Genomic DNA, 26,822 nt, shown 5'->3' on the forward strand with positions numbered 1-26,822 from the left:
TATCATTGGGATTGATAGATGCGTGATAGATAGCAGTCGGAGCTCCGCGCCCATTGTATGGAGTACATAAAGTAAACAAAGCCCAGGAATTCGCGCTGGCCTTCCTGGTGGCTGTTCCTTTCCCTCCCTCAGGTGTCTACGCAGGGAACCGTGACCCATCCGGTCCTACCAGACGACGACGCCTGTCCACCAGACCGTATACTAGTACGGATTACGGATCACGGATTAATATACGAGCAGCTTTTAGAACCCGGCCGTTTAGGCTATACGAACGTTCGTTTGGGACGAACTCGCCGATTTACTGGGCTTGGTCTGGTCTGGTCTGGTCTGGCCCGACGCCTCTGTTGACCATGATGATGGTTGTGAATGAACACGGTTGAGAAGTGGTGATGATGATGATGATGACGATGATGTTGCTGATGCCGCCTGCTCTGTTCAACCCGTTTGGTTACTAGTACTATCTACTGAGTACTAGTATCTACTAACCCATAGCCGAGAGAAACCACACTAGACCCAGCCGGGATGATTGAATATGACGGGGTTTTCGCCACCGACGCTTCGGGACTTGTGCAGAATCGGCGGCGGGCTTGGCCGAGAGCCGGCCTTTTCGCCACGGACCCAATGGGAAGAAGCCCTCAATGAATCGATGAAGACCAATCGTGACTGTTGTCATTGTGATCTCAATCGACTGGAGTGGAGGACGACTACTACTAATTCTCCAGCAGCAGCAGCCAACAATATCATTAGCCGGTGCTGCAGTAGCAGCACTGCAGCAGAAACCTTAGTTGCCCTGCTCCGCCGCCGCCGTTCGCCAGGAAACGCAACCAGTGGATTGATTGATGGGGGTTTGGTGAGTGGATGATCGTCGGGCCCGAGTTTATTTTATGCCATTTGATTTTTCACCTTATCTCTCGCCAGACTCGGCAGCCTTCCATTTGGGGGAATTTTTTTGATTTACTTTTCTTTTTTTTTGCTTTAAGCGCGCCTCCCTCGCGTGGAGGAGAGACATTGTTTTTTTTCCCCCTCTCCTGGATTCTTGGGATACGATAATCTGGACTACTATTATCATTTGGTTATCGGGTCCTCCCACGCGAGTCAATCGCCCATCTGGCATATCTACCTATCAACCAGACGCAAGCCATCACTAATAGATATTATCGACGGACAAGCAGCTCCACCCGCGCCCAACGTTTGAGCAAAGTTTAGGGGATCGCGAGTGAGACTGTAGTCCAGGGCCCTTTCCTGGGACGGCCAGTGGAACTGGAAGGGAACTTGACACGATCCGTTTATCGCAGCAAAAGTCCTGTCGAGTCCCACTCGGTGCCTTTCCAGAATCTTGTCGCTGCCCGGCCGCACCACTCGCCGGCCCTCCTCAAGTCAGCGCACTCTTATTTATATAGTCCACGCCCTCCGCCCCCCCCGTGGCGGTTTTCCTTTCTCCACACCCGGCGGAGTCTGCTGCTCTCTCTCTCCCAGTCACAGTCCGTCAGTCACGGCATTCCGTCTCGCATTCCCCGAGTGCCAGTATTCGCTCTCTCTTGACGCCTATTCGACTCCTGCTCAGCTTCCTCTCCCTCCCTCCCATCCACCCATCCATCCATCCTTCTCCCCCGCCCAGACAGACAGACAGGCAGACAGCCTCTTCCTTCTTCTCCCATCCCGTATTCGATCCGATCTCGCTCGTGCATTCCTCGCTGCCACTCACCACCTCTTCTTACTCTACCACCCGCCTGTTCTCGTCCCCGAGGACAACCCGGCGGTGGTGACCTCGAATTCTCCCCTCACGACAACGTCCGCCTGAACATCCCGACTTGTCAATTCTTCGTATTCACCTTCTTTGGAGAGTTTCGCACTATGGCGGACAAAGTAGGCGTCTATATCCCCCAATATGCGTCGTACAACTGGACTGGTGCCCCCTCCGACTACGAGGCACTCACGACCAATGAAATCGGTGGCAATTCCAGTTGGTTACCCTGCTTCCTCCTGGTCGTGATGGCTCTTTGACTCACCTGCTGGCTAGGAACGGAAAACTTGAACAAATGGTTTCAATCCGGTGATCAGGCGTACATCATCGTGGCCTCGGCCATGGTTATGGTTATGGTCCCCGGTCTGGCCTTCCTCTACTCGGGTCTCGCACGCCGTAAGTCGGCTTTGAGTATGATCTGGGCCTGTATGGCCTCATTCTCCGTCGTCACCTTCCAGTGGTACTTCTGGGGTTACTCTCTCGCCTTTTCGCCCACTGCAACCAACGGATACATTGGTAACCTGCGTAACTTCGGCTTGATGAAGACGTTGGCTGATCCCAGCCCTGGCTCGCCTCTCATTCCTAACCTTCTCTACGCCTTTTACCAGGTATGGTCACGTTAAACCATCCCGTTTCCTCAACCAATGACTGACTTTGGCTGGGATAGATGCAATTCTGTGGAGTAACAGCAGCGATTATCATGGGAGCTGTGGCGGAACGTGGACGCATGCTGCCGGCGATGGTATTCGTCTTCATCTGGGCCACGATAGTGTACTGTCCTCTAGCATGCTGGGCATGGAACGTGAACGGCTGGGCGTACAAATACGGTGTCTTGGATTACGCGGGTGGTGGCCCCGTCGAGATCGGCTCTGGTCTGTCAGCGCTCGCCTACTCGATGGTCCTGGGTCGTCGACAGGAGCGGATGATGCTGAATTTCCGTCCCCACAACGTCTCCCTCATTCTTTTGGGCACCGTGTTCCTTTGGTTCGGATGGCTGGGATTCAACGGTGGCTCGGCATTTGGAGCGAACCTTCGTGCCACCATGGCTTGCTGGAACTCTAACCTGACCGGTGCCTTTGCGGGCATTACCTGGGTTCTCCTCGATTGGCGGCTGGCTCGGAAGTGGTCCATGGTCGGTTGGTGCTCTGGAACCATCTCGGGCCTGGTCGCGGCCACCCCAGCATCTGGCTTCATCCCCCCGTGGGCGAGTGTGATCTTGGGCGTTGTGACCGGTATTGTTTGCAACTACTCCACCAAGGGTAAGTCACGCATGATTCTCTTCATCTCTAGGTCCCTGACTGACGGCTACAGTGAAATACTGGATCCGCATCGATGACTCAATGGATGTGTTCGCCGAACACGGTGTTGCCGGAATTGTTGGCCTGTTTTTCAACGCCCTCTTCGCTGACGACGCGATTGTCGGCCTGGACGGTGTCAACACCGGATCGAAGTCTGGAGGCTGGCTGATCCACAACTACAAGCAGCTCTACATTCAAATTGCCTACATTGTGGCCACCTGCGCCTATGCGTTCACCATGTCCGCCATCATCGCCTATGCCATCAACGCCATCCCCGGCCTGAAACTGCGTGCGTCAGAAGAAGCCGAGCTGCTGGGTATGGATGATGACCAGCTGGGAGAATTCGCGTACGACTATGTCGAAGTCCGTCGTGACTACCTTGCCTGGACCCCTCAGCAGCACAACCAGCTCGAAGACGGCCACCAGATCCCCGCCGCTGCGCGGTACGGAATCGGCGAGCACAGTGAGATGATGCTGGATGGCCACGCCCCGGTCGGCGTGGACAGCCGCGGCTGCAGCGAAGGCGACTCGGGCATCCAGGAGCTGAAGATGCAGCCTGCCCCCCGACAGGTGGCAGAACATCACGCGCCCCATGAGCCTGAGCCCATCGAGGAGCCTGTGCCTGCGACTCAGATCAACGAAAAGGTTACGACCTGAACCGGTATACATCTCTAAACTCTAATGTTTTGTGTCTTTATGTGATATCCAGCGTTGCCGTTCTGATTAGCCCGGCGGAGCCATTTCTTGTACATGTATTATTTTTGGCGGCGATTTGGGTTTGGCGTTTGTGGAACAAAACCCGCGGGTCATGTATACCTACCTGTTGGGTGGCTTGTATATATCAGGTTATCAGCGGGGAGTTTTATTTTACTTTCTAGATTTGATTCAGGATTGATACCAGCACCAGCATAGATTAGTCAATTGATGATTCTGATACAATCCAATACCAGTGGAGATCGCAGTTCCTAGAGGTCATTGTAAATAGTATGTAGAAACCCATCGACTCACAGTATCGTTCATGATCAGTGATCAGCACCCCAGGCACCAAAACAGCCCACCGAAACAGAAAACAGTGACAAGCCATGTACTCCACAGACTGGAGATGCCTGTCAGGTTCACGCAGCCTAAACATATCCGGCAGGTGAGCACGTGTCCAAGTACCCAGTTAGCCCCCCTTCCAATTCATGTATGATCCTTGAAGGATGTAGTAATTATTTTATGACTGGTCATTAGATAATTGAGGGTTTCTCTCTCTCTCTCTCTCTCTCTCTCTCTCTCTCTGTGTGTGTGTGTGTGTGTGTATTGGTTTTTGTTATCTTGGTACTGGAGAAAAGATGGGTTCGGAGAGATAAATTGTAGGGGTCGAACTCCCCGCTTCCGCGGGGGGGGGGAGGGCGCGATATACTAACCGTGAATAGATGGATGGATGTGCTTTATAGATTGGGGTGATTGAGTGGATAGATAGGTAGGTAGGTCGTACTTAGTTCTCTATGTAGGGCATATATATAAATCTCTCGTGATTTATCGTCCTATACGGTGCCACAGGTATGGAGACGTATGAATCATTAGGGAATCACGAAAGGCCATGAAATAATTATCGATACGAAGATAGCCAGCTTGTGTATATATACAGACAGTAGATGTGGCCTCGAGATGGGTTATCAAGAGTACTAGAAAGATGTTTGAAGGATGGGTTCGCTTAAGGCTGAGAATGGAAAGTGATAAGGAAGAAACAATCAGGTTAAATACGCCGCACCATTCCCCGTACTCTCATTCGCTCTTCGCGGCTCAGTTTATCGACTACCTCGGCGGTCTCGCCGCCGCGCAGGACATCTTCCCATTCGTCTTCGTCCATGCCCATTACGAGCACCATTTGCAGACACCGAGTGAAGACCTCGCGGTGGCGGTATCGGCCTGGCGCGGCTTGTGTGCCGCCCACATCCACGGCGGCGCTTACCACACCGGACACATCCCGTTCGAGACGAGTGGCGCCCAGCGCATTGACCCGGCCGTGATATGACCAGAGACGCTTCTCGAGGAGACGGGCCAGGTACGCCACGGTGACAGTAAGAAGGCGGTCGAATGCGGACGCGGTGAGGATGCGACACAGTGGAAGGAGCAGCTCGGTCCAGGCGGCGGCGAAGCGCGGCCGGACCAGCTCGGCTCGGCTGGTGGGGTCGTCGTCGTCGGGAACGCTGCCATCGGCGACGAAGTCCGGCTCATCCGAGTCGTAGTCGTGGTAGACAGTGCGGGTGGGGTCGGTGTCCTCACGCGGCTGGTACTCGATGTCTCGGAAGGCATCGGAGAGGATAGGGCGGAGACGGTGTTTGATGACGTTGTTGAAGACGACTTGAATGCCGTCCGTAAGGAGGTCGGTGACCTTGGACTCGAAAGAGGCAGAGAGCGACTGGAGGGTTTGGGTTGCGAGGCGGGCGTCCTCGGGGACGGGGAACAGGGAGCGGAGAGGGTCGGTGTCCTGGACTTGACCGTCGGGGCCAACCGATTTTTTGGTCTCCGTGTGATTCTGCAGGATGCGGCGAACGTAGTCGACTGCGACGTCGAGGTTGTTGATGAGGACGAGGAAGGAGAGGACAAGCTGCTCCTGGGGCTGGGTGCCTTGGACGGCGGCGCGGGGATAGCATTCGTCGCGCATTTTGCGCTGAGTCATGCCGATGAAATCGGAGCCGAGGACACGCGAGAGCGTGGGCACGACACTGGTGACGACGGAGATTTGCGACGTAGCGAGGGACTGCTGTAGGACTTTGTTGACAATGTACATGATGTCGTCGACGGCGGAGGTGATGTGCGGCGGCTCGGATTTGAGGGGTCGCTGCGGGTTCAGGGTCAGGCCCGAGGGCTGTTCATCCAGCTGGAATGCCTTCTCGACCGACCGGCGGAAGAAGAAGGTGGTCATGGTGTTGAAGGGGCCGGCCAGGCGGTCGTTGATCTTCTTCGACAGGGTCGAGTCCCGAAGGAACGGCGGAAGGGAGAACTTCTGGTTCTCGTCTCCGGGCGGCTGCATCTGGTCAGTTGGGAACATCGGATGTTTTCGACTGGGACTCACATTGCAGGTGTCTGCCAGAAACCGGCAATATAGTGACCAGCGACCAAGCATGACTGCCATCTCGTTGAGAAGCCCGTCGATCTCCTTCATATCCACGCCCTCCTCGTCGGCCGCAGCGGATGCATCCCGCACGGCAGGCGAGTTGGACCGTGGAGTTCCGCCGCGTTGGGGAGGAAGGAAGCTCTGCACGAGGAAAGTAAATGCATAGGACTTAGTGTCGGTCAGCTTGCGGTCCACATGCCTCTCGTCGCTCCAGGTGTCCAGGATGATACCGCCCTGGACATCTGCCTCGAGCTGTAGACGCTCGATGACCCGGTTCATCTTGCGCGGCCCATAGTGGCGCTCCACCAGGCCGCCGTGCCCATCGATGATCTGCGCAATATGCTCGAACAGCTTGGTCAGGGCATTGGCGTAGAAGAAGCCGTCCTTGTTCGGAGAAGCCCCGGTGCCGGCATTGAGATTCGATCGCGCTCGTGCAGCCACGCCCTGGCAGACATAGCGACCATAGACATCCAAGCCCACCTCAGAGCGGCCGATGAGGGGGAATAGCTTGAAGAAGCGTGTGATCCGAGCCCCGTTGTTCTCCTTGACAGCCTTGTCGAACTCGCGCAGGAACAAGCCACAGAGCGACTCGGCGGCGTTACCGAGAGTGATGTTCGGTGGGTCCGGAACCTCGGCTGTAGGGACCATTTCAGCTGCAAAGGCACCCTGCGCGACCTCCGGAGCGATCTTGGAAGCGCGGTTCAGGTAGCTGGCCGCCGTCTCCCAGTCCTGCGGTGCTCCCATGGAGCCTGCGACGCCCAGCACACAGGCCTTGAGTTCGGACACCTGCTCGACCACTTCCAATGTTGCCTTCACACGGGATTGTTCCAAATCGAGGCGACGGACGGCGCTGGAGATGCGGTCGGCGGTGGTTGCGGCGGCGGACAGCATGCCATGGCTGATGGTGCGGGTGGTGCTGGTCTGAGAACCGAGATGGGCACGGAGTAAGTCGAGACGACCGAGTTCTCGCGAGAAATCCTTCTGGGAGGCCACGAGGGCGTCCAGACGGGCGGTGACGGACGCTTCCTGGTCGTGCAGGTGCGACAAGGTGGCCTTGATTTCGGCGACGGAGCTGGCATTGTAGATGTCCGCGGGGGGCTGCGAGGGACGCTCCGGGGCCACGGCATGACCATTGGCCACGCCGACCGGGGAGTTAACCATTGTCCGCGTAGACCGACGGGCGAGTTGCAACTGTGGAGAGCGACAGGAAGAGATGAGAGGGAGAGATGAGATGAGATGAGATGAGATGAGATGAGATGAGATGAGATGAAATGGATGGATGGATGCCATCTGGCGTCGCGGCCCGGAGGCGGTGAGCTGCCGAGGGGCTGCAGCGGTCGGTCAGTCTGGTCAATTTCTCCCCGATGGCTTTTCTCAGACCCATGGGAATCAGCAGGGTTGGCGGAATTCCGATATCCCGGAGACGTGCCTATTCTCTCCCTTTTTTTTTTTTTTTTTTACCTACTTTTCTAGGGCTTGGATCTCCAACCCAAGGAACCGCCATGGCGGGTAGTCCGCAGTGGATTGATTCCTCAGGCAGCGATCAGGTGGAGGAATTCTGCCGGAGTGCCATTCGACGTCATCTTCAGCTTCCAGTCGGGCTTTTCCCCTCACTGCCTCAATCCCCCCCACCAGCTCGACTACCGCTAGAACGACTGCTCCTGGACAGCGTCTCACTGACTACTGGGAATTGACCTCACCTCGCCATCATTGGCCGCCGTCACAGACCCCGACACCAGCAAGCCCGGCCCAGATCTGGTCGCCGGCCGCGCACCATGGGCAACGAACCATCAACCATGGTGGACGAGCATACGCCGCCTACCGTGCTGGAGGCGCGTACGATCGAGGCTGTGGCCAAGTATATTGAGCAAAGATCGGTGCAGCGCGTAGTGGTGATGGTATGCCACCCCTTCCCCCGCATTGCGCCTTGCATGTATTAAAGAAAACGTGAAAAACCCACTAACGTGGCAATGGTCGTTCACCATCACAGGTAGGAGCTGGCATCAGTACCTCCGCTGGAATCCCCGATTTTCGCTCTCCAGACACGGGAATCTACTCTAACCTCGAGTGTCTGGACCTGCCGGAGCCTGAAGCGGTCTTCGACATTGATTTCTTCCGCGAAAATCCCCGGCCCTTCTACGCCTTGGCCCGGGAACTGGCCCCGGGCAAATATCGACCCACCATCGCACATTCGTTTATCAAACTACTCTACGATAAGGGTCTGTTGATGAAGCACTTCTCGCAGAACATTGACTGTCTGGAGCGCCTGGCCGGGGTGCCGGGCGACATGATTGTCGAGGCGCACGGCAGCTTTGCGACGCAGCATTGCATCGATTGCAAAGTCGAATATCCCGACGACCTGATGAAAGAAGCTATTGCTAAGGGGGAGGTACCGTACTGCGCCCAGTGCAAAGGACTGGTGAAGCCGGACATTGTTTTCTTCGGGGAGGCGCTGCCGGCCAACTTCTTCGACAACCGGGAGCTCCCCGAACAGGCCGACCTCTGCATCATCATGGGAACCAGTCTAACCGTGCAACCGTTCGCTAGTCTGCCTGTGTTCTGTCGTGAAGGAGTCCCACGAGTGTTGATTAACATGGAACGAGTAGGTGGGCTGGGGTCCCGACCGGACGATGTGCTGGTCCTGGGAGACTGCGACACCGGGGTGAGGAAACTTGCGCGGGCGCTGGGCTGGGAGGAGGAGCTGGAGGAGCTGTGGGAGACGACGAAACCGGATAAAGGAGCACAAGAGGCGGAGAATGCACCCCTCCAGACGAGGGAGGAGCGGCTCCAGGACGAGGTGGATCGCCTGACCGAGGAGGTGGATCGCACGCTGGGAATCTCCAATGCGTACCAGCAGCGGGTGCGGCAGCATCTGGAGCGCCAGTCCAGCAAGAACACGGATGCTGCGGATGATACGAAGCGGGACGAGGAGACGGACCGCATCGGGGGCCTCGCACATGTCTTCCCGCATCTGGCGCGGGTCAAGGAAGGGAAGAGAGGATAATCGAGAGATCACATGGACGGGCAGGCATGGAAGGCCCGGGCGAGATGGCGTTGGGTGGCTGGTTCGAGTGCTTCTGACTGGATGCAGCCAGGGGAGCTGGACTGGTCGGGCAGCCGGTTCCTGGGGCTCCTCGGAGCTTCGCCACGGATGGGAGATCGGGGAGGATGATAATTTGGATATATACTGGGACGGAGTATAGGGTGATGATACACACGATAGCTGTGATGAGTCTACTACTAGGGAGTCGTACGGAGTTACTGCGAGGAAATGGACGGGGTTGGGACAAAGCCGCCCAGCATTCCTGCACGATTAGCCCTTGAACTGCAACCGACAGTCCCATGTCATATCGTGACAGCTCAGTGCCCCGAGCCAATAAAGGAGGGGGATCTGGGGAAGAGTAGAAGAGTAGAAATAGAGTCGGAGGGCGGCGATCCGAGCAGGTCCCAAAGCAACGGCCGGTGAGTGCCAGTCTGGTCCCTCGTCGCCCTCCACTGCGGGGCATTATTATTAGTAGTATTACTATTACACAGTACCTAGTAGTATTGTTCCCACGCGCCTTCCACTTCCTGGTCTGCCTGAGACTGTTTCTGCCCCACGTCATTTTCTCCCGTCGAACTTTCCTCCCCTCTTTCTCCGGCTTCTCTGCTTCTCTTCTTCTCTTCTTCTCTTCTTCTTCCCCCTCTCTTCTTCTCCATCTACCTGACTTTCTCTCCTTTCCTTCTTCCCCAATACCCCCCTCTTTCTCTCCATCGAATTCTTCATCCCCTCCCACCCCCGCATCTCGTCACCATGGTCGGACTCGGTCCCAAGCGCCCCCACTCCCGCAAGGGTACTTTCTTCTACTGCTGCTCCCTTTCTCTGCCTCGGGATGCCGATCACTAACCCAATGGCTCGCCCCCCCCCCCCAGGTTCCATGGCCGATGTTCCCCAGAACCTCCTCCAGCAGATCAAGGACTTCGAGGAGCATTTCACTGTCGATCGCTCTACGCTCAAGAAGATCGTCGACCACTTCATCAAGGAGCTGGAAAAGGGTATGTGCCCCGCCATCCCGGCCCCTGATTCGGCCCGTGAAGCCTTCCCCGACTAACCCGGTCCCCTCGTCGCATCAGGTCTCAGTGTCGAAGGTGGTAACATCGTAAGTGTCCCGGCTCGATCGATGGTTCCACCTCACCTACGAATCGACTGACAATGTCTCTCCCAGCCCATGAACGTCACCTGGGTCCTCGGATTCCCCGATGGCGACGAGCAAGGAACCTTCCTCGCCCTCGACATGGGTGGCACCAACCTGCGTGTCTGTGAGATCACCTTGACCCAGGAGAAGGGCGCCTTCGACATCACTCAGTCCAAGTACCGCATGCCCGAGGAATTGAAGACCGGCACCGCCGAGGAGCTCTGGGAATACATTGCCGACTGCCTGCAGCAGTTCATCGAGTCCCACCACGAGAACGAGAAGGTCTCCAAACTGCCCCTGGGTTTCACCTTCTCTTACCCCGCCACCCAGGACTACATCGACCACGGTGTCCTGCAGCGCTGGACCAAGGGCTTCGACATTGATGGTGTTGAGGGCCAGGACGTCGTTCCCCCCTTGGAGACGATCCTGCAGAAGCGTGTAGGTGTCTTCTGATGCTCGAATGGAACATGTCCAGGCTGACCTCTCGACTATAGGGCCTGCCCATCAAGGTAGCTGCGCTGATCAATGACACCACCGGAACCCTTATCGCCTCCTCCTACACCGACTCCGACATGAAGATTGGCTGCATTTTCGGCACCGGTGTCAACGCCGCCTACATGGAGAACGTCGGTTCCGTCCCCAAGCTGGCCCACATGAACCTGCCCCCCGACATGCCCGTGGCTATCAACTGCGAGTACGGTGCGTTCGACAACGAGCACATCGTGCTTCCCCTCACCAAGTATGACCACATCATCGACCGCGACTCGCCCCGTCCCGGCCAGCAGGCCTTCGAGAAGATGACCGCAGGTCTGTACCTGGGTGAGATCTTCCGTTTGGCTCTGGTGGATTTGGTGGAGAACCGCCCCGGCCTCATCTTCAACGGCCAGGACACCACTAAGCTGCGCAAGCCCTACATCCTGGATGCCTCCTTCCTGGCGGCCATTGAGGAGGACCCCTACGAGAACCTGGAGGAGACCGAGGAGCTCCTCGAGCGTGAGCTGAACATCAAGGCCACGCCCGCCGAGTTGGAGATGATCCGCCGCTTGGCCGAGTTGATCGGCACGCGTGCTGCTCGCCTGTCGGCCTGCGGTGTCGCCGCTATCTGCAAGAAGAAGGGCATCGAGTCGTGCCACGTTGGTGCGGACGGATCCGTCTTCACCAAGTACCCGCACTTCAAGGCGCGCGGTGCGCGGGCTCTGCGGGAGATCCTTGACTGGGCTCCCGAGGAGAAGGACAAGGTGACCATCCTGGCTGCTGAGGATGGATCCGGTGTGGGCGCCGCCCTCATTGCGGCGCTGACCCTGAAGCGGGTCAAGGCGGGTAACCTGGCTGGTATCCGCAACATGGCCGAAATGAAGACGCTGCTATAATGATCTGACTGGCGCATGATTTTGGAATTGGTTGGTGTTGTGACGCGGGGATCTGGGCGGAATGAAAATATACAGTTACACGAGGCATGGAGCTTTCAGTTAATACGAAGGGTTTTGATACACAGATGATCGCCGATCATTCGAGATTTAAGAGTGGGCGACTGGATTTGTAACTCCGGTGCTCGTGACTGGTCTCTGCATGACGGTCTGGTATAAACAGCATCCCTGCCGCAAGCAAACGGGTTGCCCGAGTGGTTTGCGGGGAGACGAGGGAGAATGCCCTGGCGACATTCCCGGTTGCCGAGCGAGGAATGCCCAAGCATCGTAGAGACCCGATGACCCTCTCGCGTAGATTCTCACAGGCCCGCCCAGTTGTCAACAAACAGCCTGGCCTAACAACCGATTGCTATTGGGCCGGAATGTCTGCCATCGTCAACATGACCGGCTGCATCCATGGTACCTGGTGCCTGGCAGAAGTAGTAGGACATAAATACATGCCTTCAGCGAGCCCTATCCGCAAGCTCGCCTTCTCTCTTCCTCCCCCATTGTTCCTATCCCAAACATCATCCACTCTTGCACTCATTGATTCCATTGATAAATCACCACATCACTTACTACAATCAAGTCACAATGAAGCTTTCACTTACCCTTCTCGCCGCCGCCCTCACGGCCACCACGGCCCTCGCCGCCGCCGTCCATAACGACCGTCCCCTCATCAAGAAGGATGTCGCTGCCGCTGCCCCCTCCGGCACCGCCAGCGCCGTTGCTCTGGCCAGTCCCTCTGTGGCCGCGGCCGCGCAGTACGGGACGGCGCAGGTAGCGGATGGGACAGACGATGATGACAAGGGCAAGGACGATGGTGAGGACGATGGAGAGGACGAGGGGGCCGATGATGGTGAGAAGGGGGATCAAGATGCCGATAAAGATGGCGTATGTTGTCCTTCTCATCAATTCCCACCTTTCCCCTATCAAGTACTAGGGGTGATTGCTAACCGTGCGTATTATGGGTATAGGCTGCCAGCTCGCTTGATTTTGTAAGATCTCCCCTCCTTCCGGATTAAGATGGATTGGGGTTGGGGTTACTATATGTCTCTATGGGACAGATAAGCCGGATATATATGAGGAGAGATGTTTGTTTCGTTTCGAAGGAGAATTTACTAACATCTTTTGTTTTGGATGCATAGCTATCGGGAATTCTAGGCTTGGTAAGTTCAATTCCTTTCTTCTCTTTCCCTCTATGTATAGGGGGCGTGTTTGAAATGAATGATGGATGGCTAACCAGTAAATGTGTGGTAGTTGGGTTCTTTGGTGAGTTAACTAGTCCTCTACATCTCTCTCTGTCTCTTTCTCTCTTTGGCTCTCTTTTTCTTGTCTTGTGCTTGTACTCTGTCAAAGTACTGGACAGGAAAGGAAAGGAAAGGAAAGGAAATGAAAGAAAAGAAAAGAAAAGGAAAGACATAGAGAGAGATATAGATTGTTTGTATCTACAGGAGCAAAGCAACGTACTAACCCCTGATCTTGCGATAATAGGGTCTGCGACAGGGCGGTGTCCCGGGTCAGCAGTAGACAGTCATCTCTCTATCTGCCTACCCAACCATCTTTCTCCATTCATGTCATGAGGGGTGTGGTCGCTCTTGTTGGTGGTGCTTGATGAATTCTTTTTGACTTTCTTGTGCCTGATTTGTTTATTATATTTCCGAGGTGCTCAGGGCCTGTTTTTCCTCCTTTTAATACTCTATTCCGTTGCCTAGTTGTTTCGGGTGTCGATTCTGTCTGTCTACATACCTACCTACCATACAGTACAGTACAACCATTGGTCGTTGGTTGGTGTGGTCGATTCTACAGTATTAGTAGTGATCATGCCTTGATCAGGAATGTGAACTTTTAGATATATATGTATGTATGTATGTATGCAGGTCTATCGATTCCCTCCCAAGTCTCCATCACCCCCGGATCTCCCACAGTCGGATCCGTCCCTGTTCATTGCCAACCGCCAAGTGCTCCGAGTTGGGCGAGATGGCCACGGAAGATATGCGGCCCAGGGGCGTGTTGGAGGTCGGCCAGTTGCGGTAGACGGTGCAGGTTGGGAGGTGAACTGTATTATATATACCCCATTAGTTCGGTGTGCTTTATAGATGTGATATAGGGCTTGCTGGAAAGGGACGACTTACCCATTCTCAATGCATCGCGCTTCCACCGACTCGCCATCACGAAGAACTGTCCGTCCGGCGCAAACACGACATGGCTGATGGGCGTGGTGAGCTGGTCCAGGGCCCGGACCGGCTCCGGGTTGCGGGGGATCGCCTGGTTGGGGTCCGCGGCGTAGGCTGCTGCCCACTCGCGCCGGTCGTATACGTTGACCACACCGCTGGAACTGCCAATGGCTACCCAGCGGTCTCCGCCCAGTTGGGTCCGGCCGGATCGGCCACCCAGACTCAGCACCGTCGTGCCAACTGCACCGGCGTCCATCCAGCGAGCCACCACCCGGTTCAGGCGGCCGTCCCATTCCGAGACCTCACCGTTCTTGCTGGCCACCGTCATACCTTCGCCGTCGCTCCACCAGGCGAAATCGGCGACACCGCCGCGGCCGTCCACCCGCACCTGGGCGATCCACTGCGCCGTGCCGGAGTCCAGGACATTGATCAGACCACCGCCCTTGCGGGAGGAGCCGACCAGACCGACGTAGCGGCCGCAGGGCGACAGCTTGAAGCGCTCCATGGACTTCTGCTCCTCCTTGCGGTCTGCCGTGCCGTTAACCTTGTCCACCTTGCCGGTCTCCAGATCCCAGATGTGGAAGTAGCGCCGACGACCGGACGCGAAGATCCGACTGCCTGTGGGGAGGTGGAACGCCGAGCTGTGGATGGGGGTGTTGCGAATGTGGAAAGAGGTGAGAAGAGGGTTAGGAGCCGGAGAGGAGGGGGAGATGTGGTGGAGGAAGAGCGTGGCTGCAGGTCCGGAGGAGAGCAGCAGCGGGTAATGAGGGTGGAACATGAGCGAATCGACCGATGACTGTCGAGTGCCTTATTAGCTCTGTAGCACATGCGCGCGAAAGCCAATGACTTACCGGCTGGTCTTTGCCGACATCCTTGAGGCGCTGGATATCTACAACCTCCTGGCGCAGCTTTCTGCGGCTGCCGGGCGCCGTCTTGTCCTCCAGCTTGACGAGGTCAGTAGCGCTTTGGAGCAGCTTAGCCAGTGGTTGCGTGGACGAGGACTCCTCATCGTCAGTATCCATGTTCTCTGCGTTGGAATCGTTCTTCTGCTGGTTCTTCTCCACGTCCGCCCAATCCGGCGTCGGGTTCAACTGGACAAACTGTCTGCGAAGTCTGCGAATGTACTCCTTACCACTGATTACATCCTCCGACTCAGCAACGCGCAGCTTCCGCAGCCTCTGATGGCTTGCCAACGAGATCGAAATGCGCTCGTCGTCGCTATCATGCCACAGCGCAGGCATACCAACCTCCTCGTCGCTTCCCTCGCCATCTGACGGCATCGCTGGCGCCTCAGTAAGCTCCGTAGAGACTGGCCCGGCGCCAGAATCAAGGAAGAAAAGCTACATCACATCCCACATAAATTAGCAACGACCCCGCAGAACATCACTCAAACGAAGCGGATCACAAACATCAGCGTCGTCCAGTTCGGCCAAGTCGCGCTCTTCATCCTCATTTTCATCGCCATCCTCCGCGGACTCCTCGTCACTGTTATCCGCCAGCGCCAGACTGCGCTCATTCTGGTTTTTCAGTGCGCCAAGAAAACCCTCGTCGTCGCCAAAGAGCATCGCCTCGAGCTTCCTCTCAGCATCGTCCTTCTCGGGAACGTCCGACTCATCGGAGCTGGTTTCATCGTCCATCTCGATGTCGTCATTCCGAATGGGCTGGCCTGGTTCGAAGGGCGAGCGCGCGGCCGTTTTGACCGTCTGGCGGGTCTTTTGCTTGACGCCGGCTTTGGGCATTGTGAATGTGATTCTTCCCTGAGTGACTGCAATTGGGAGATATCTGTTGCTGAGATCCAATGAGTGTGTCAGATAAGGGTAAGAAAGAAATGCAACCCAGCCAGTTGTCTCCTTAGGCAATGGATGTCGCAGAAGCGACGAAGCCGCCGACAATAATTTTCTTCGTCGGCCGGCAGATGTGGGCGGTGAGGGGTGCGGTGGGTGCGGTGGGCGCCGTGCCGCTGGTGCCTACGAATTCAGGCAGAACTATGTCTTCCATTACATGTATATTTTGTCTCGGGGAGCAATCTCGAGTAAGGCAGGCAAATTAAGGAGAATAGCAAATCAGAACATCTAGACTCATGTACACGCCTTCCCTACTGACCCGGAGATGTATAATAAGCCCAACTGCCATCAAGTAAACGAACAACCGTGAAATCACCAAACGCCACCTCATGAAGTACGTGAGTGGAGAGCGTCATGTCAGCTGTCCCGGGATGTAAGCTTGGTGGATGATGATAGCTGACCATATTCGCCATGGCTGCTGCCCGACCTGGCTGATGCCGACGCAGATGAGGCAGAGCTGTGTTCACCGTGAGTCGCCGGGCTGTATTCGGCAGACTCAAACCGGACAAGGTCTTCTTTTCCCTGAGCCGGGTTGTCTAAGCCCGGCTCGTGATCCTTTCCTACAGAGTCATCATCCGACTCCAACGACCCATCGTCCAGGCCCGCCAATAGCGCATGGCGATGCTCATGGCTGTAGCCCTCACCTTCCGGCTCAGACTCGAGGGTATCCTGCGATAACGGCTTCTTGATGAAGGTGTCAATAATGTAATATTGAATCGCATTCATAATAATGGGGAAGAGCAGCATCACGAAGATAATCTGCACAGCCGTGTTGCCCTCCGTCCATCGGAGAGCCCAATCTCCCACCTTGACGATGAACGGTAGCAGCTGAATGAGGAAGAAGACGCAGATCTTCATCCCCAGCAGCCCCATGAAGTAAATTATCGACTGTTTAAACCACCACGAGGCGCGAGGTGGACGACCATAGTTCCCGGACTCGATAGACTCCGGGGGATCTGCCAGTGGTGTATACGAGGCTAGGCGGTTGAGGACGTGAAGAATGAATATAAGGATCGGAATACCCAGCGTAGTCTGTTGACGAAGTTTCTGTTAGCATTCAAACCCCGGCATAATGGATTGTGACATCAAGACAGGCGATCATCAAGCTTACATCAATTCCCAGGTTCAAAATGTAGAACGAACATGGGTTCGGTTTGTATTTGCTCCGGATCTCCAGCTGTCCTGCAGAAAACATGGACATGAGTAGATTCGCCAGGTGTAGCATAGCGGACCCGAAGACTTGTTTAGAGACGTCAAACGCCCACACCTTCAATGGTCGCTGGGGTCTTTCTCTCCATCGCTTGTAGACTAATGAAAGAAGCGCCAATGCCCCGAGCGCAGCCTGGACGAGAAGCGAAAAAGGGCCTAGAAGCCTGCATTCCCCGGTGTCCTCTCCATCCCCAGTTTCCGGACCGGCCAAATAGAAAGGAACCGTTTGCATAGTCGGTGATGGGGAAGGAGTTGCAAAGGTGCTGGAAGCAGAGGTCAGACTGCTAGCCGCCGACGCACCGACGCCGCTACTGAGGGCTGCGATGGCCGTCGTTGTGATCAGCCCGGCGAGCGATGTGAAGGCCATAGCGTCGGTGAGGCTCGGTCTGTAGTATAGATGGGAGTAAAGGCAAGGGGGATAGAGAGATTAGACAGAGATTGATTAGTTGCGAGGAGCTTTGACGACGAAGCTGCTGGTGGCGTTAAATGATAATGATGGAGGGGAGTCCAGTGACCTGCGGACATGCAAGACGGCGGCGTGCCTATCTTGCTCGGGAAGTCCGTGTCACGGGCATATGGGACAGAGCCCGGAACAGGATTCCTAGACCGTTGCAAATTCAACCGGCACGGGGGCGCATGAATGGCGAGAATACGGGAGTAGAGGCTAGATAGTATAACGAAGAAGGCTCCTCCTTTACGAGCGAGGCATCGACATAGAAACGAGAAAATAAGCGGGTTTCATGGGACGCTTTGGAATGGGGCGGAGAGGCGGCATGAGGTCAGGGCTGGACACGACGAGACACCGCCCCCGCAGTTGGTCCTCACTAGCGCCAGCCAAGCTCCTCCTCGGGGAGTCGGGCGGTCCTGCGCTTTATTGCGCCGAGACACACCCTGACCCTGATCGACGGAACCACTCCGTGAGACTCTTTCCACGTGTATTTCCAAGACTACGAGGAATTTGCTGGCCTACAGGAATAATTTCCCTTCCAGTCGCCTGAAATAAGGCAACTCAGGCTCACAATGACAAGAGACCTGGGAGATTTTGTCATGAAGACTTTTATTTTCTGCACTAACATACAAGAGTCCAACAGGCGCCAATCGAGTATCCGGGATCAATTACACCATCCAGCTATATTGGATAATGCTCGTTTCCTAATGCGAAACCACAATCCGTCATGACCTGTCATGGTCCGTCAAAGCCTAGAGCGACCCTGTCGTTCTTCCCCGGCAACGAGAGGAAACATAATCCTTCCTTAACGGAGTCCCATAGTCGGGTCAATCCTTAGATCATCAGTCTCTCGACCTTGTCCTTGATGGTACGGATCTGGCCCATGAGGTCACTGGCCTCGTTGCTGGTAATGCTGGCCGCAATCACGGGGCGAGAGACACCGGTAGCACGGCCAAGAGCAAGCTTGCTGGGCACGAAGACGTAGGGGATGTTCTTGTCCTCAGCGAGGAGAGGGATGTGGAGGAGGATGGCAAGGGGAGAGGTGTCCGCAGCGAGGATGACCAGCTCGGAGGTACCGCGGTTAAGGGTCTTGGTGGCTACGAGGACAGTTAGCAGGCAGACGGACAGTGGACATCCTTGATGAAACACATACCCTCGTTGGCGCCCTTCTTCAGCTGGCGGTAGTGAGAAGCCTGCTGCACGAGGTCGAGCAGGTTCTGGGTAAGGGCCTCGTCGGCGAGGGGCCAGGCTACAAAATCCATCAGTATGTTGCGATAGAAGCGAGAATTGCGAGGTACATACCAGCAGAGGTCTCAGACATATTTGAAATGTAGGGGTGAGATGTGTAGCAGTCAAAAAGAGGCTCACGCAAAGGATCACTGCCGTTTTGCAGATCTAAAGGTTGGAGAGGGAAAAGTGGTGGTTGTAGAATCGCATCTGGTCTGCCGCGAAAAGAAAATCTTTAGAAAGAGCCAGTGGTGGGTGGGGCTGAGTCATGGCTTGCCGCTCTGTGATTGGCCCGCGCCGGGGCATACTTTACTGCCTGAAAAGCCAGGTTGAAGTTGTGGCAGCCTTAGCCGTCAGGCATCGAATTTGGCCAGGCTGGCTCCAGCCTGCCGTGTGTCATCGAAGATCAACCGAAGGTGGATCGATCCCCAGATCGTGGTCGGAGCAGCATTTGGCTGTTCTGGCACCTGTAAAATAAGGTGGTACACCCTACTGCTACGGGTCCGTACATTCGGTTTTTGTAGAGGAAGTGTTCGAATTTATCTACACATCTCAAATTCCCTTGAGTATCTACAGGGCGTCACAGGTGATCCTTAGCGCATGCAAGTTAACTATCCAGGACTCTCCGTCGGTTCCTGACATTCCAAGCATGTTACCAGGATGCTGCACCTGCGCTACCGTAACGATGTCATTGGCGCCTGGTTCTCGCGGCTAACGACTCGGGAGTGGATACCATCGCAGCGAAGCTCAGGAAACAATATTAACTACCGCCCTAGTTGCCTAGTCTTACGCAGGTTTTCCCGGGGGGTCACTTTGCTAGTCGATGCATGATCTTCAGACGTGCGATCCACCGCCCATGCAACTGACGGCCGTTGGACGATCGTCGACCCCCAGCCCACTCTTACGACTGACGTGGTCTCTGCAGTGGCCAGGACACAGACCCATAGCTGGGGCATTTAGAAGGTACACAGTAGAACATACGGCTAGATCAATTCGTATCTCATAGGTGTGCCGCAGCAGCCGAAGGCGGTCGGCGATCGAAATGATTATATTGGTAACTGTGAACCGGTGCAACAGCGTTGACCCGGCTTGAAATATCCATTCTGTATCATTCCCCTGAACAAAAGCCAGGGTGTCATTCAACCCGCCGGCAACCCTTTCATACCCATGAATGAATCAGAGCCATCAAACCCATAGGAGGAAAACGCCAGAAACCCCACGACCAACCCAGGATAATACGCAGCCAGATGCCGACAAAGGGCATGCAGAGAAAGCGAACAAAAGCAATCATCACGTCATTCTATACCATGTTGCTGTTTGAGACGCTCCAAATTCTCTTGCCTTTCCGCCAGGTCCTCTTTCGACCTAAGCATTTTCTCGGGCTGGTGATATAGAACTGAAGAGCAACAACCATGTCAGCGAATCCGCCCGTCTGCAGGCTCGGCTTCGCTTCCGGCCACGGAGCCAAGTACGTACCAACGAGGTATCTGTTTTGGAAGTTGAATCCATTGAGCTTATCGCATGCCTGTTTGGCGTCGTGAACGTCTTCGTAGACAACAAAGGCCGTGCCTTTCGAGTTGTTCGCAATTCCCTGACGTATTTGGCTGCAGAGACAGAGGACAGTTAGGTTTTGGACCAACCAGCAGACGGGATGGTAGTCATGCGCATGCTTACCGGATGGGACCAAATTTGCCGAAGAGGTCAAAGAGTTGCTCAGCGGTGACGTTGTAGCTGTACGAAAACCAGTAGATTAGCTTCCTATCTTAAAGAGGGCAGCGACTGTCGTCTGAGGGCTGTCGGTCGAGAGGTATGCGATGGTTGGCGTGTGAGCGAAGTGGGAATTTAGAGTCATGGACATACTTGAGGTTCTTTACAAAGAGAATCCTGGGACCGGTCAGCATCTGCACGTCATGGATAAGCCTCCTCGGCCCCGCAGGTCTACCATCCGCCAACATGCCGGGCAAAGATCCGGGGTCGAATGATGGCGGGTGACCGAAGAGGGGCAGGGCAGAGATTCGTCGAGCAGAACTTACCGATTGGCTTCGGGGGCGAGCTTCCGGCTCATTCTCGGGTGGGACAGTATAGGTCCTAAAAATGGAGTCAAGTGAGGTTGAAGTTAAATCAGATACCCAAAGGGCCTGGAGTGGAAGGAGGAATGAGAGGGAAGAGCAAGGAAGAGGAGGAGGGAGAGGGAAGCAATATCCGCGACGAGCACGAGGTTCGGAAGGGAGACTGCCTTGCCTGATTGGGGCTAGCGGCTCGGAGGAGCCTCACTTTTTGTTGGTTCGAGAAGACCGTCCAAACCGTCCGAGGCATTGCGGCTGACGGACGGGGTCGGGGGGCAATCGGACGGAGGTGGGATGGTCTGTAGATGTAAGCCCAGTCAGGGGAGAGATCATAGATGCGCCCCTGGAGTCCATGTCTTCAATTTGCGGGGGGGGATGGTAATATTAGGATCTATAGGAGGCCTCCCCGGGATTGCTCGCCGCAAACGATAGGATAGGATAGGACAGGACAATAATCCAGTCCAACGGACGGCAGGCCTGAGGCACACGGGCGGCGCCCGCGCTTTGCCCTTCTTCCTTCGACCGGCCGACGACGAGCCTCGCGCCTCGTCTTTCCCTCCCCCGTCTCCTCGATCAATTTGCTGGCGCAGCCCGTCAATCGCTCGACCTCCAGTATTCTTCGAGTCATCCTGTCGCTCCCTGCTTGATCCCGACCAGGCCTCTCTCTCCTGCCCGCACCCGCCGCGGTGCAATCCTCGGGGCTCTCTCTTCCCGCCGCTCTCGATTGACTACCAGTCGGCAGAGACTCAACTTCCCCCCCTCAACCTCTCCGCCGTGCGACTCTCCTCCGTCACCCTTCCCTTCCACCCCATCCCCTCGATTTTCCCTCCGATCTACTTTCCATCTCATTGTTCACCGTGCGCCCTTCATTCTGCCAGGAATGACTCTCTTTTTGCCTGCGGTGGCCCTACTCTAGCCGTGTGGTCGAACATCCCCGCTTTGCAGCCGTCTGCCGCAAGCACGCCTGTCTCCTCCTCCGGGCCCTTTCTCTCCCCTCTTTCTCTTTTATCTCATCGCCAGACCACAGGATGATTACTGCTACATCTTTTTTAAATCACCTCGGCAGCCGACCGCCGCGGTATCGCACTCCCTCGCCGCCGCGACGCGCCGTCGAGCCTATCTCGCCTTGTTCGACCTCCGACCTCCGTGCCTCATGGGTCGACTGCAACGTCTTCAGAGTTGCCGCCTCCGATCGCGACCACTTCTTACCAAACAATGCCGGATACCACCATGATGATGGGACAGCGGCTCATCGGTCGAGCCATGGCCGCTCCGGTTCCACCATCGACGCCCTCGCGACGATCGCTTTAGCGACGAGTCCGACTTTCGCACCTCTCTCCTACAGACCTCCTTCACAAAACTCCACCCCCGCCATGTCGCTATTCCCACCCGAGCCCATAGACTCCGCAGAACGTCCGACAAAGCGCCCACGGTCGGAAAAAGATCAGTCGCCGTTCCTCCAGCACCGGACAGTGGCAGTCTCAGATGCAAATTCTGCTTCGCTGTTTGACAGCATGAAGACGGATGCAGAGCTTTTGCTGAACCTTGCGCGACCCACAAATTTCCATCCCCCTGCTTCTGCTGCAAAGCGTGTCAGCATCGACGAGTCATTTTATCATTATGGGGATGAACAAAAGCGGAATTCCATGGCGGACTCGGGAGGTTCGAGCTGGAGGGTCAACGACGAAAAATACACATACACTACATCCGGGAATCCCAACCTGCCGCCGTCTCGGCTGAGGTCACAGTCCGATGGATCGGCCGCAATCTCACGCCCAGTGATCCAAGGCGTGCGGCCTAATACGAGCTCCTCCACTCTTCCACCAATCCTCTGGCAGGAGGAAGGGGACGCCGGAGACGACCATTGGGTCTTGACGACCAAAAGTGCCGTGAACGGTATGCCGTCCGGTGCACGAAGCTCAATACACGCCACCGATATTACGCAAATGCCGACAGACCAACCCTCCAAGGTCGAGGACGACACGGAATTTGAGGATTCCAGCCAGGCTAGTTGTGCAGCTTGCAATCTCGTCCGAATCCCGATAGACACTGGCGAACAAGGCGATGTGACATGGATCAGTTGCGATGGTTGTAAGCGGTGGTTTCACATCGTTTGTGCCGGGTTTAAAAATGACCGCGAGATTCGGACGGTCGACAAGTTTATCTGCCGAGGATGTCGGCTAGTCCACGGACACACTACATTTGTTCGCAAATCTTCTCGAGCTCGCACCGCTATTGATTATGCTGGCCTCAACCAAGGGCTCGTGAAGGCCGCTACGGATTCCTTGGAACATCACTACATCGAACCCATTCGACAGGGAAAAATCCAATTTCTCCCTGAACGGTTCCCTCGGATGCGTCCCGAGCTGGTCACCGCTGAATATTTCGAGCGAGGCAACGGCATGACGGAACCGATTGTTATCCCCGCGGAATGGAACACTCGTGAGTCCGTCTGGCTCAACGATTCTAAGCTCGATGCTTTGGCCCAGGAAGCGCCTACGCAAGAGATGTTTGATGAGTTTCTTGAGCACCTCGTCGAAGAGGAAAAGGACCATGAATCGGTGGTGGATTGCGGTCAGGACCAGTTAGACATGGTGATCCCTCAAGGCCTCACCGTTCGAAGAGTTGCGGAGCTTTATGGTCCGGAAGAGAGGGTGGAGGTCATTGACGTGAAATCACAACAGGGAGAAGACAAGAGATGGACCATGCAGAAGTGGGCAGACTATTACGAGAGCACTGGCGACAAGGTTGTCCGAAACGTCATTAGTTTGGAGGTGTCGCAGAGTCCATTGGGTAGGTTGATCCGCCGACCAAAGGTTGTCCGTGACCTTGATCTCCAGGACTCCGTCTGGCCTGATGAACTCAAGGCTGTTGGTGACTACCCGAAAGTTCAGTTCTACTGTTTGATGTCTGTCGCCGACTGCTATACCGATTTCCATATCGACTTTGGAGGGTCATCAGTGTATTACCATATCCTGAAAGGCAAAAAGACCTTCTTTTTCATCCCGCCCAAGGATAAACACTTGAAGAAGTATGAAGAGTGGTGCAACTCCCCCGCTCAGGATTCCACCTTTCTCGGCGACCAAACCAAAGAATGCTACCGCGTGGATCTTTCTGAAGGCGATACGATGTTAATCCCATCGGGCTGGATCCACGCCGTCTGGACCCCTGAAAACAGTCTTGTCATCGGCGGCAACTTCCTAACGAGGCTCAATTATGGGATGCAGATCAAGATCGCCCAGATTGAGAAGGACACCAAGGTCGCAAGAAAGTTCCGGTACCCATTTTTTCAGAAGATCCAATGGTATACCGCGTTGAGGTATCTCGAAGATGACCCGCTACCTGAAAGCGTACTGGAAGCCTTCGCACAAGACGAAAACCACCGCTTTCACCGAGGATACCCTATCTACTATGAATTTGGCGACCGAGCAAATCATGCACCTGCTGGGTCACCCTATCACAACTCGCGCTTCTATTCACAGGCCGAACTAGAAGGGTTACCCGATCTTGCAAAGTACCTTCTCCGTACTGCCCTAATTGCAGGCTCCTACCTTGTTGAGGGTGTAACAATGGATGTCAGGAATGCAGTCCGGCGATCGATACCCAAGGTGCTGGGAGACCCGGTCGATACAGTGAGGAAGTTCGGGATTTGGGTGGCCTGGAAGCGCGGCAATGAGAGAGCACCGCACTGGACTCGTCCTGGAGTGATTGAAAGCAACGCAAAGCTCAGTCTCACGGAGAAGAAGCCCGCCGGAAGACCCAGTCGTCGCTCCGAGCGTAATGCTGACAGTCAGCGCACATACGCGGAGAGACAGGCCGTGCAGCGGCTTCCGGAGCAACCTCGGGACTCTCCTACTGAGCTCAATAACCACAGCAACTCAAGTGTTCCCTCCAGTTCCGGAGCTGCTATGCCAGACAGCTCGGGTAGTGGAGCAAAAGAAGAGGCTGCTCCCAAGCCGCGCTCTGCACCCCGGGGCTCTGGATTGGGTCCCAAGCGGGTTGCCTGTGATGCTTGTCGCAAACGAAGGATCCGGTGTCACCATAAAGACGAACACAGCGACGGACTCTCCGGCAAGCAGACAGCCGTGGCCGCTTTTGCTACCGGGAACCATTCGTTGGCACACGACGCGGCATCGGCGCTGAACTCACTTGCCGCTATTGCATCGGAGGCGGGCTTCCAGGACAATGGAAGTGGTAGGAATCCGGACCGGTTCGAGGTTTCGGGAAAGTTCAACTCGGCCATCTTGAGTACGCCGCGTGCACCCGTCAACGGGCTCGGACTCAATGATGCCAGCCCAGAAGGCGCCAACACCGGAAAGAAGGGCCGCAGCAAGGCCTGTGACGACTGTCGGAAGAGCAAGGTTCGTATTGCCGCAAATTCTGTTTTCTTTTTTTGACGTTAATACTGACCGACAACAGCGCCGGTGTATCCACGATGAGTACGGTCGAATCGACCCAGTCAAGGCTCAAGAACGAGCAAAGCCACGTGCTGCCGCTTCTGCTAAACGACCTCGCACGAACGAAGAAGGAGTCGGCTCGATGCATAGCAAACGGATGAAGCAAGAAAGCACGTCGCCTACGTCGAGACCGGCGCATCTCAGTAACAGCCGTGAGGGTGGTGTGCCGGAGACGCAAGATGCTCGCCTGTCTGATCATGCTCATAGCGCCGTGGATTTCCAAGCCCCCTTCGCAGATGCGCCGCAGGTTGACCAAGTCTTCCCACGACAATCGGACATGACAGTCGAGGAGAAGGAAGCGGCCCTCGGCCCGACCTCATACGCATCGCCGCCTTCGTTCCAGACTGACGCTGTCGACGCGAAGGAGATCGACTCCGCACCTGTCTCTAAGCCGACTGCCACCCTTGTTTCACCGCCGACCTCGCTGGCCGACGAGACAGACGTTCCTCAGGACCATGTGGATGGGGAGGGAGATCATGCGATGGTCCTCCACACGCCAACATCAAGTTCTCGGCACTCCTCCCGCCAACCCCGCCAGGTCGACAGATACGTACCTGAAGTGCATGTTCCCAAGCTGGTCAGGGCCCCGACACATACGCCCACTGCACGCCGCTCTTCGTTCGGAGGGTCAAGTGGTGGTGCGCGCAAATCCACCCCGGGTCCGTTTTCGGGCTCCAAGAAGTCGTCCTCGCGGCCCTCCTCGTCCTCACATGCAAAGAAGAGCTTTTGGTCCACCGATGAAAGAAAAGGAGAGCGGCAAGCTACATCGTCGACGTCCCCTGGACAGCCGGGCAAGAACCCGAAGCGTGTTGCAGACGAGGAGCCGGATGCCGAGAGCCTTCGCTTGATTCGTGAACTGCAGGAAGCCGAGTTTGGATTACGAAAAAGATCCACGCGAGTTTGAAGGCGGGTCGGCTGCGGTACCTGGCTCACTCACCGATGGGGATTCATGCTGGGTATGATTTTCTTGTTTTTGCACCATTTTAGACCACCTAGATCGGGCGACTGGAGAAGTCGGGTTTGAGACGATCGGATTCGATCAATTGGCAGTGTTTGGCATGCGGAGTTTGAAAGGGACGGGAGTCTGATGGGCGATGCTTTGGCCTTGTTTTTGGCGTCTCGTTGTTCGGCCGGGTTATTTTTCGTACGGGGGGTTTGTTTGTGCTGCGGATTCTATTCGTCTCTATCCTCTGAGAACCCTTTCAGCCTTTTTTGTTTTCTGTACCTGGCGTTATCACCTTGCGGTTGGGAGTCTCGACCAGACCGGTCTACTCGTTCCTTTTTCTTCCTTTTTTTTTTTCAGGGTCTTCTCCTTTTGACTCTCTTGCCATTTTCGATATCAATTTCAGTTCCAGCCACGACTCCGACCCTGGGGTCGAGTCCAGTTTCTTTTCTTTTCTTTTTTCTTTTTTTTTTCATCTTTCTTCTCTCGATCTGCTATTCTTTCTTATACCAGTCAGTATACCTTGCTCTAGCGCTGCCCTGTGTCCTTCTTTCCTTATCCATATTCATATTGGCCATGTATTTTGTTGTTCCTGGGCAATCGTATCGTTACCATGGCGAGCCAATCAAATCTACCTGCTAATCCGTGAAATTTGTGTATGTCCTTTGTTCCATAGTCCATGTTGATTATCTTCTGTTGTAGGGTGTAAATGGGCTGCTATG

The 26,822-nt window shown here is 55.4% G+C and overlaps 11 protein-coding genes across 11 annotated transcripts; 5 read left to right on the forward strand and 6 right to left on the reverse strand.

Moving 5' to 3' along the window:
• Positions 1-298: 298 nt before the first annotated feature.
• On the reverse strand, positions 299-673 carry BO94DRAFT_590497 (uncharacterized protein; the record flags this gene model as incomplete). Its single annotated transcript, XM_025616032.1, has 2 exons — positions 299-426; positions 487-673. The coding sequence occupies 2 exons, from the start codon at positions 671-673 to the stop codon at positions 299-301; spliced, it is 315 nt and encodes a 104-aa protein (XP_025462401.1).
• Positions 674-1,358: 685 nt separating this feature from the next.
• Positions 1,359-3,827, forward strand: BO94DRAFT_297752 (ammonium transporter). The gene is made up of 4 exons (XM_025606720.1): positions 1,359-1,963; positions 2,021-2,352; positions 2,412-3,003; positions 3,056-3,827. The coding sequence occupies exons 1-4, from the start codon at positions 1,855-1,857 to the stop codon at positions 3,697-3,699; spliced, it is 1,677 nt and encodes a 558-aa protein (XP_025462402.1). The 5' UTR covers positions 1,359-1,854; the 3' UTR covers positions 3,700-3,827.
• A 697-nt stretch (positions 3,828-4,524) lies between these two features.
• On the reverse strand, positions 4,525-7,309 carry BO94DRAFT_527372 (Golgi transport complex subunit COG4; the record flags this gene model as incomplete). The annotated part of the gene is made up of 2 exons (XM_025610382.1): positions 4,525-6,058; positions 6,107-7,309. The coding sequence occupies 2 exons, from the start codon at positions 7,307-7,309 to the stop codon at positions 4,784-4,786; spliced, it is 2,478 nt and encodes an 825-aa protein (XP_025462403.1). The 3' UTR covers positions 4,525-4,783.
• A 287-nt stretch (positions 7,310-7,596) lies between these two features.
• BO94DRAFT_527375 (SIR2 family NAD-dependent protein deacylase) lies at positions 7,597-9,606 on the forward strand. Its single transcript, XM_025610383.1, has 2 exons — positions 7,597-8,046; positions 8,139-9,606. The coding sequence occupies exons 1-2, from the start codon at positions 7,924-7,926 to the stop codon at positions 9,150-9,152; spliced, it is 1,137 nt and encodes a 378-aa protein (XP_025462404.1). The 5' UTR covers positions 7,597-7,923; the 3' UTR covers positions 9,153-9,606.
• Positions 9,607-9,793: 187 nt separating this feature from the next.
• Positions 9,794-11,815, forward strand: BO94DRAFT_540082 (putative hexokinase Kxk). Its single transcript, XM_025612833.1, has 5 exons — positions 9,794-9,981; positions 10,061-10,183; positions 10,262-10,287; positions 10,354-10,761; positions 10,818-11,815. Exons 1-5 carry the CDS (start codon positions 9,942-9,944, stop codon positions 11,691-11,693), a joined length of 1,473 nt encoding a protein of 490 aa, XP_025462405.1. The 5' UTR covers positions 9,794-9,941; the 3' UTR covers positions 11,694-11,815.
• A 508-nt stretch (positions 11,816-12,323) lies between these two features.
• BO94DRAFT_590502 (uncharacterized protein) lies at positions 12,324-12,754 on the forward strand (the record flags this gene model as incomplete). Its single annotated transcript, XM_025616033.1, has 2 exons — positions 12,324-12,623; positions 12,707-12,754. 2 exons carry the CDS (start codon positions 12,324-12,326, stop codon positions 12,752-12,754), a joined length of 348 nt encoding a protein of 115 aa, XP_025462406.1.
• An 808-nt stretch (positions 12,755-13,562) lies between these two features.
• On the reverse strand, positions 13,563-15,760 carry BO94DRAFT_540084 (WD40 repeat domain-containing protein). Its single transcript, XM_025612834.1, has 4 exons — positions 15,316-15,760; positions 14,758-15,246; positions 13,865-14,702; positions 13,563-13,788 (listed from the first exon to the last, which is right to left on the reverse strand). Exons 1-4 carry the CDS (start codon positions 15,643-15,645, stop codon positions 13,637-13,639), a joined length of 1,809 nt encoding a protein of 602 aa, XP_025462407.1. The 5' UTR covers positions 15,646-15,760; the 3' UTR covers positions 13,563-13,636.
• Positions 15,761-15,897: 137 nt separating this feature from the next.
• Positions 15,898-17,717, reverse strand: BO94DRAFT_579205 (STIMATE family protein). The gene is made up of 2 exons (XM_025615252.1): positions 16,862-17,717; positions 15,898-16,782 (listed from the first exon to the last, which is right to left on the reverse strand). The coding sequence occupies exons 1-2, from the start codon at positions 17,324-17,326 to the stop codon at positions 16,108-16,110; spliced, it is 1,140 nt and encodes a 379-aa protein (XP_025462408.1). The 5' UTR covers positions 17,327-17,717; the 3' UTR covers positions 15,898-16,107.
• Positions 17,718-17,945: 228 nt separating this feature from the next.
• BO94DRAFT_527387 (SNU13 family protein) lies at positions 17,946-18,836 on the reverse strand. Its single transcript, XM_025610384.1, has 3 exons — positions 18,710-18,836; positions 18,561-18,656; positions 17,946-18,504 (listed from the first exon to the last, which is right to left on the reverse strand). The coding sequence occupies exons 1-3, from the start codon at positions 18,726-18,728 to the stop codon at positions 18,242-18,244; spliced, it is 378 nt and encodes a 125-aa protein (XP_025462409.1). The 5' UTR covers positions 18,729-18,836; the 3' UTR covers positions 17,946-18,241.
• A 948-nt stretch (positions 18,837-19,784) lies between these two features.
• Positions 19,785-20,988, reverse strand: BO94DRAFT_297930 (putative pre-mRNA branch site protein p14). The gene is made up of 6 exons (XM_025606721.1): positions 20,909-20,988; positions 20,668-20,722; positions 20,495-20,518; positions 20,309-20,365; positions 20,111-20,238; positions 19,785-20,030 (listed from the first exon to the last, which is right to left on the reverse strand). The coding sequence occupies exons 2-6, from the start codon at positions 20,697-20,699 to the stop codon at positions 19,930-19,932; spliced, it is 342 nt and encodes a 113-aa protein (XP_025462410.1). The 5' UTR covers positions 20,700-20,722; positions 20,909-20,988; the 3' UTR covers positions 19,785-19,929.
• Positions 20,989-21,528: 540 nt separating this feature from the next.
• On the forward strand, positions 21,529-26,153 carry jhd1 ([Histone H3]-lysine-36 demethylase). The gene is made up of 2 exons (XM_025606723.1): positions 21,529-25,061; positions 25,120-26,153. The coding sequence occupies exons 1-2, from the start codon at positions 21,729-21,731 to the stop codon at positions 26,059-26,061; spliced, it is 4,275 nt and encodes a 1,424-aa protein (XP_025462411.1). The 5' UTR covers positions 21,529-21,728; the 3' UTR covers positions 26,062-26,153.
• Positions 26,154-26,822: the final 669 nt, after the last annotated feature.

This window comes from Aspergillus sclerotioniger (assembly GCF_003184525.1).
Source record: "Aspergillus sclerotioniger CBS 115572 chromosome Unknown BO94scaffold_42, whole genome shotgun sequence".
Taxonomy (NCBI): domain Eukaryota; kingdom Fungi; phylum Ascomycota; class Eurotiomycetes; order Eurotiales; family Aspergillaceae; genus Aspergillus; species Aspergillus sclerotioniger.

Bases quoted from the DNA above. Each gene is read 5' to 3' on its own strand.
- BO94DRAFT_297752 (XM_025606720.1), top strand. From the start codon at position 1,855: ATGGCGGACAAAGTAGGCGTCTATATCCCCCAATATGCGTCGTACAAC. The intron at 2,353-2,411 runs GTATGGTCACGT...TGGCTGGGATAG, and splicing joins TTCTCTACGCCTTTTACCAG to ATGCAATTCTGTGGAGTAAC. The intron at 3,004-3,055 runs GTAAGTCACGCA...TGACGGCTACAG, and splicing joins TTGCAACTACTCCACCAAGG to TGAAATACTGGATCCGCATC.
- BO94DRAFT_540082 (XM_025612833.1), top strand. From the start codon at position 9,942: ATGGTCGGACTCGGTCCCAAGCGCCCCCACTCCCGCAAGG. The intron at 9,982-10,060 runs GTACTTTCTTCT...CCCCCCCCCCAG, and splicing joins GCGCCCCCACTCCCGCAAGG to GTTCCATGGCCGATGTTCCC. The intron at 10,184-10,261 runs GTATGTGCCCCG...TCGTCGCATCAG, and splicing joins CATCAAGGAGCTGGAAAAGG to GTCTCAGTGTCGAAGGTGGT.
- BO94DRAFT_297930 (XM_025606721.1), bottom strand. From the start codon at position 20,699: ATGAGCCGGAAGCTCGCCCCCGAAGCCAATCG. The intron at 20,239-20,308 runs GTAAGCATGCGC...CTGTCTCTGCAG, and splicing joins GGCAAATTTGGTCCCATCCG to CCAAATACGTCAGGGAATTG. The intron at 20,031-20,110 runs GTACGTACTTGG...GTTGCTCTTCAG, and splicing joins CCAAAACAGATACCTCGTTG to TTCTATATCACCAGCCCGAG.
- BO94DRAFT_527375 (XM_025610383.1), top strand. From the start codon at position 7,924: ATGGGCAACGAACCATCAACCATGGTGGACGAGCATACGCCGCCTACC. The intron at 8,047-8,138 runs GTATGCCACCCC...TCACCATCACAG, and splicing joins TGCAGCGCGTAGTGGTGATG to GTAGGAGCTGGCATCAGTAC.
- jhd1 (XM_025606723.1), top strand. From the start codon at position 21,729: ATGATTACTGCTACATCTTTTTTAAATCACCTCGGCAGCCGACCGCCG. The intron at 25,062-25,119 runs GTTCGTATTGCC...GACCGACAACAG, and splicing joins ACGACTGTCGGAAGAGCAAG to CGCCGGTGTATCCACGATGA.
- BO94DRAFT_540084 (XM_025612834.1), bottom strand. From the start codon at position 15,645: ATGCCCAAAGCCGGCGTCAAGCAAAAGACCCGCCAGACGGTCAAAACG. The intron at 15,247-15,315 runs GTTTGTGATCCG...GATGTGATGTAG, and splicing joins CCGAACTGGACGACGCTGAT to CTTTTCTTCCTTGATTCTGG. The intron at 13,789-13,864 runs GTAAGTCGTCCC...TATATAATACAG, and splicing joins GCGCGATGCATTGAGAATGG to TTCACCTCCCAACCTGCACC.
- BO94DRAFT_579205 (XM_025615252.1), bottom strand. From the start codon at position 17,326: ATGGCCTTCACATCGCTCGCCGGGCTGATCACAACGACGGCCATCGCA. The intron at 16,783-16,861 runs GTAAGCTTGATG...CTTCGTCAACAG, and splicing joins TTTTGAACCTGGGAATTGAT to ACTACGCTGGGTATTCCGAT.
- BO94DRAFT_527387 (XM_025610384.1), bottom strand. The intron at 18,505-18,560 runs GTATGTGTTTCA...CTGTCCTCGTAG, and splicing joins GAAGAAGGGCGCCAACGAGG to CCACCAAGACCCTTAACCGC.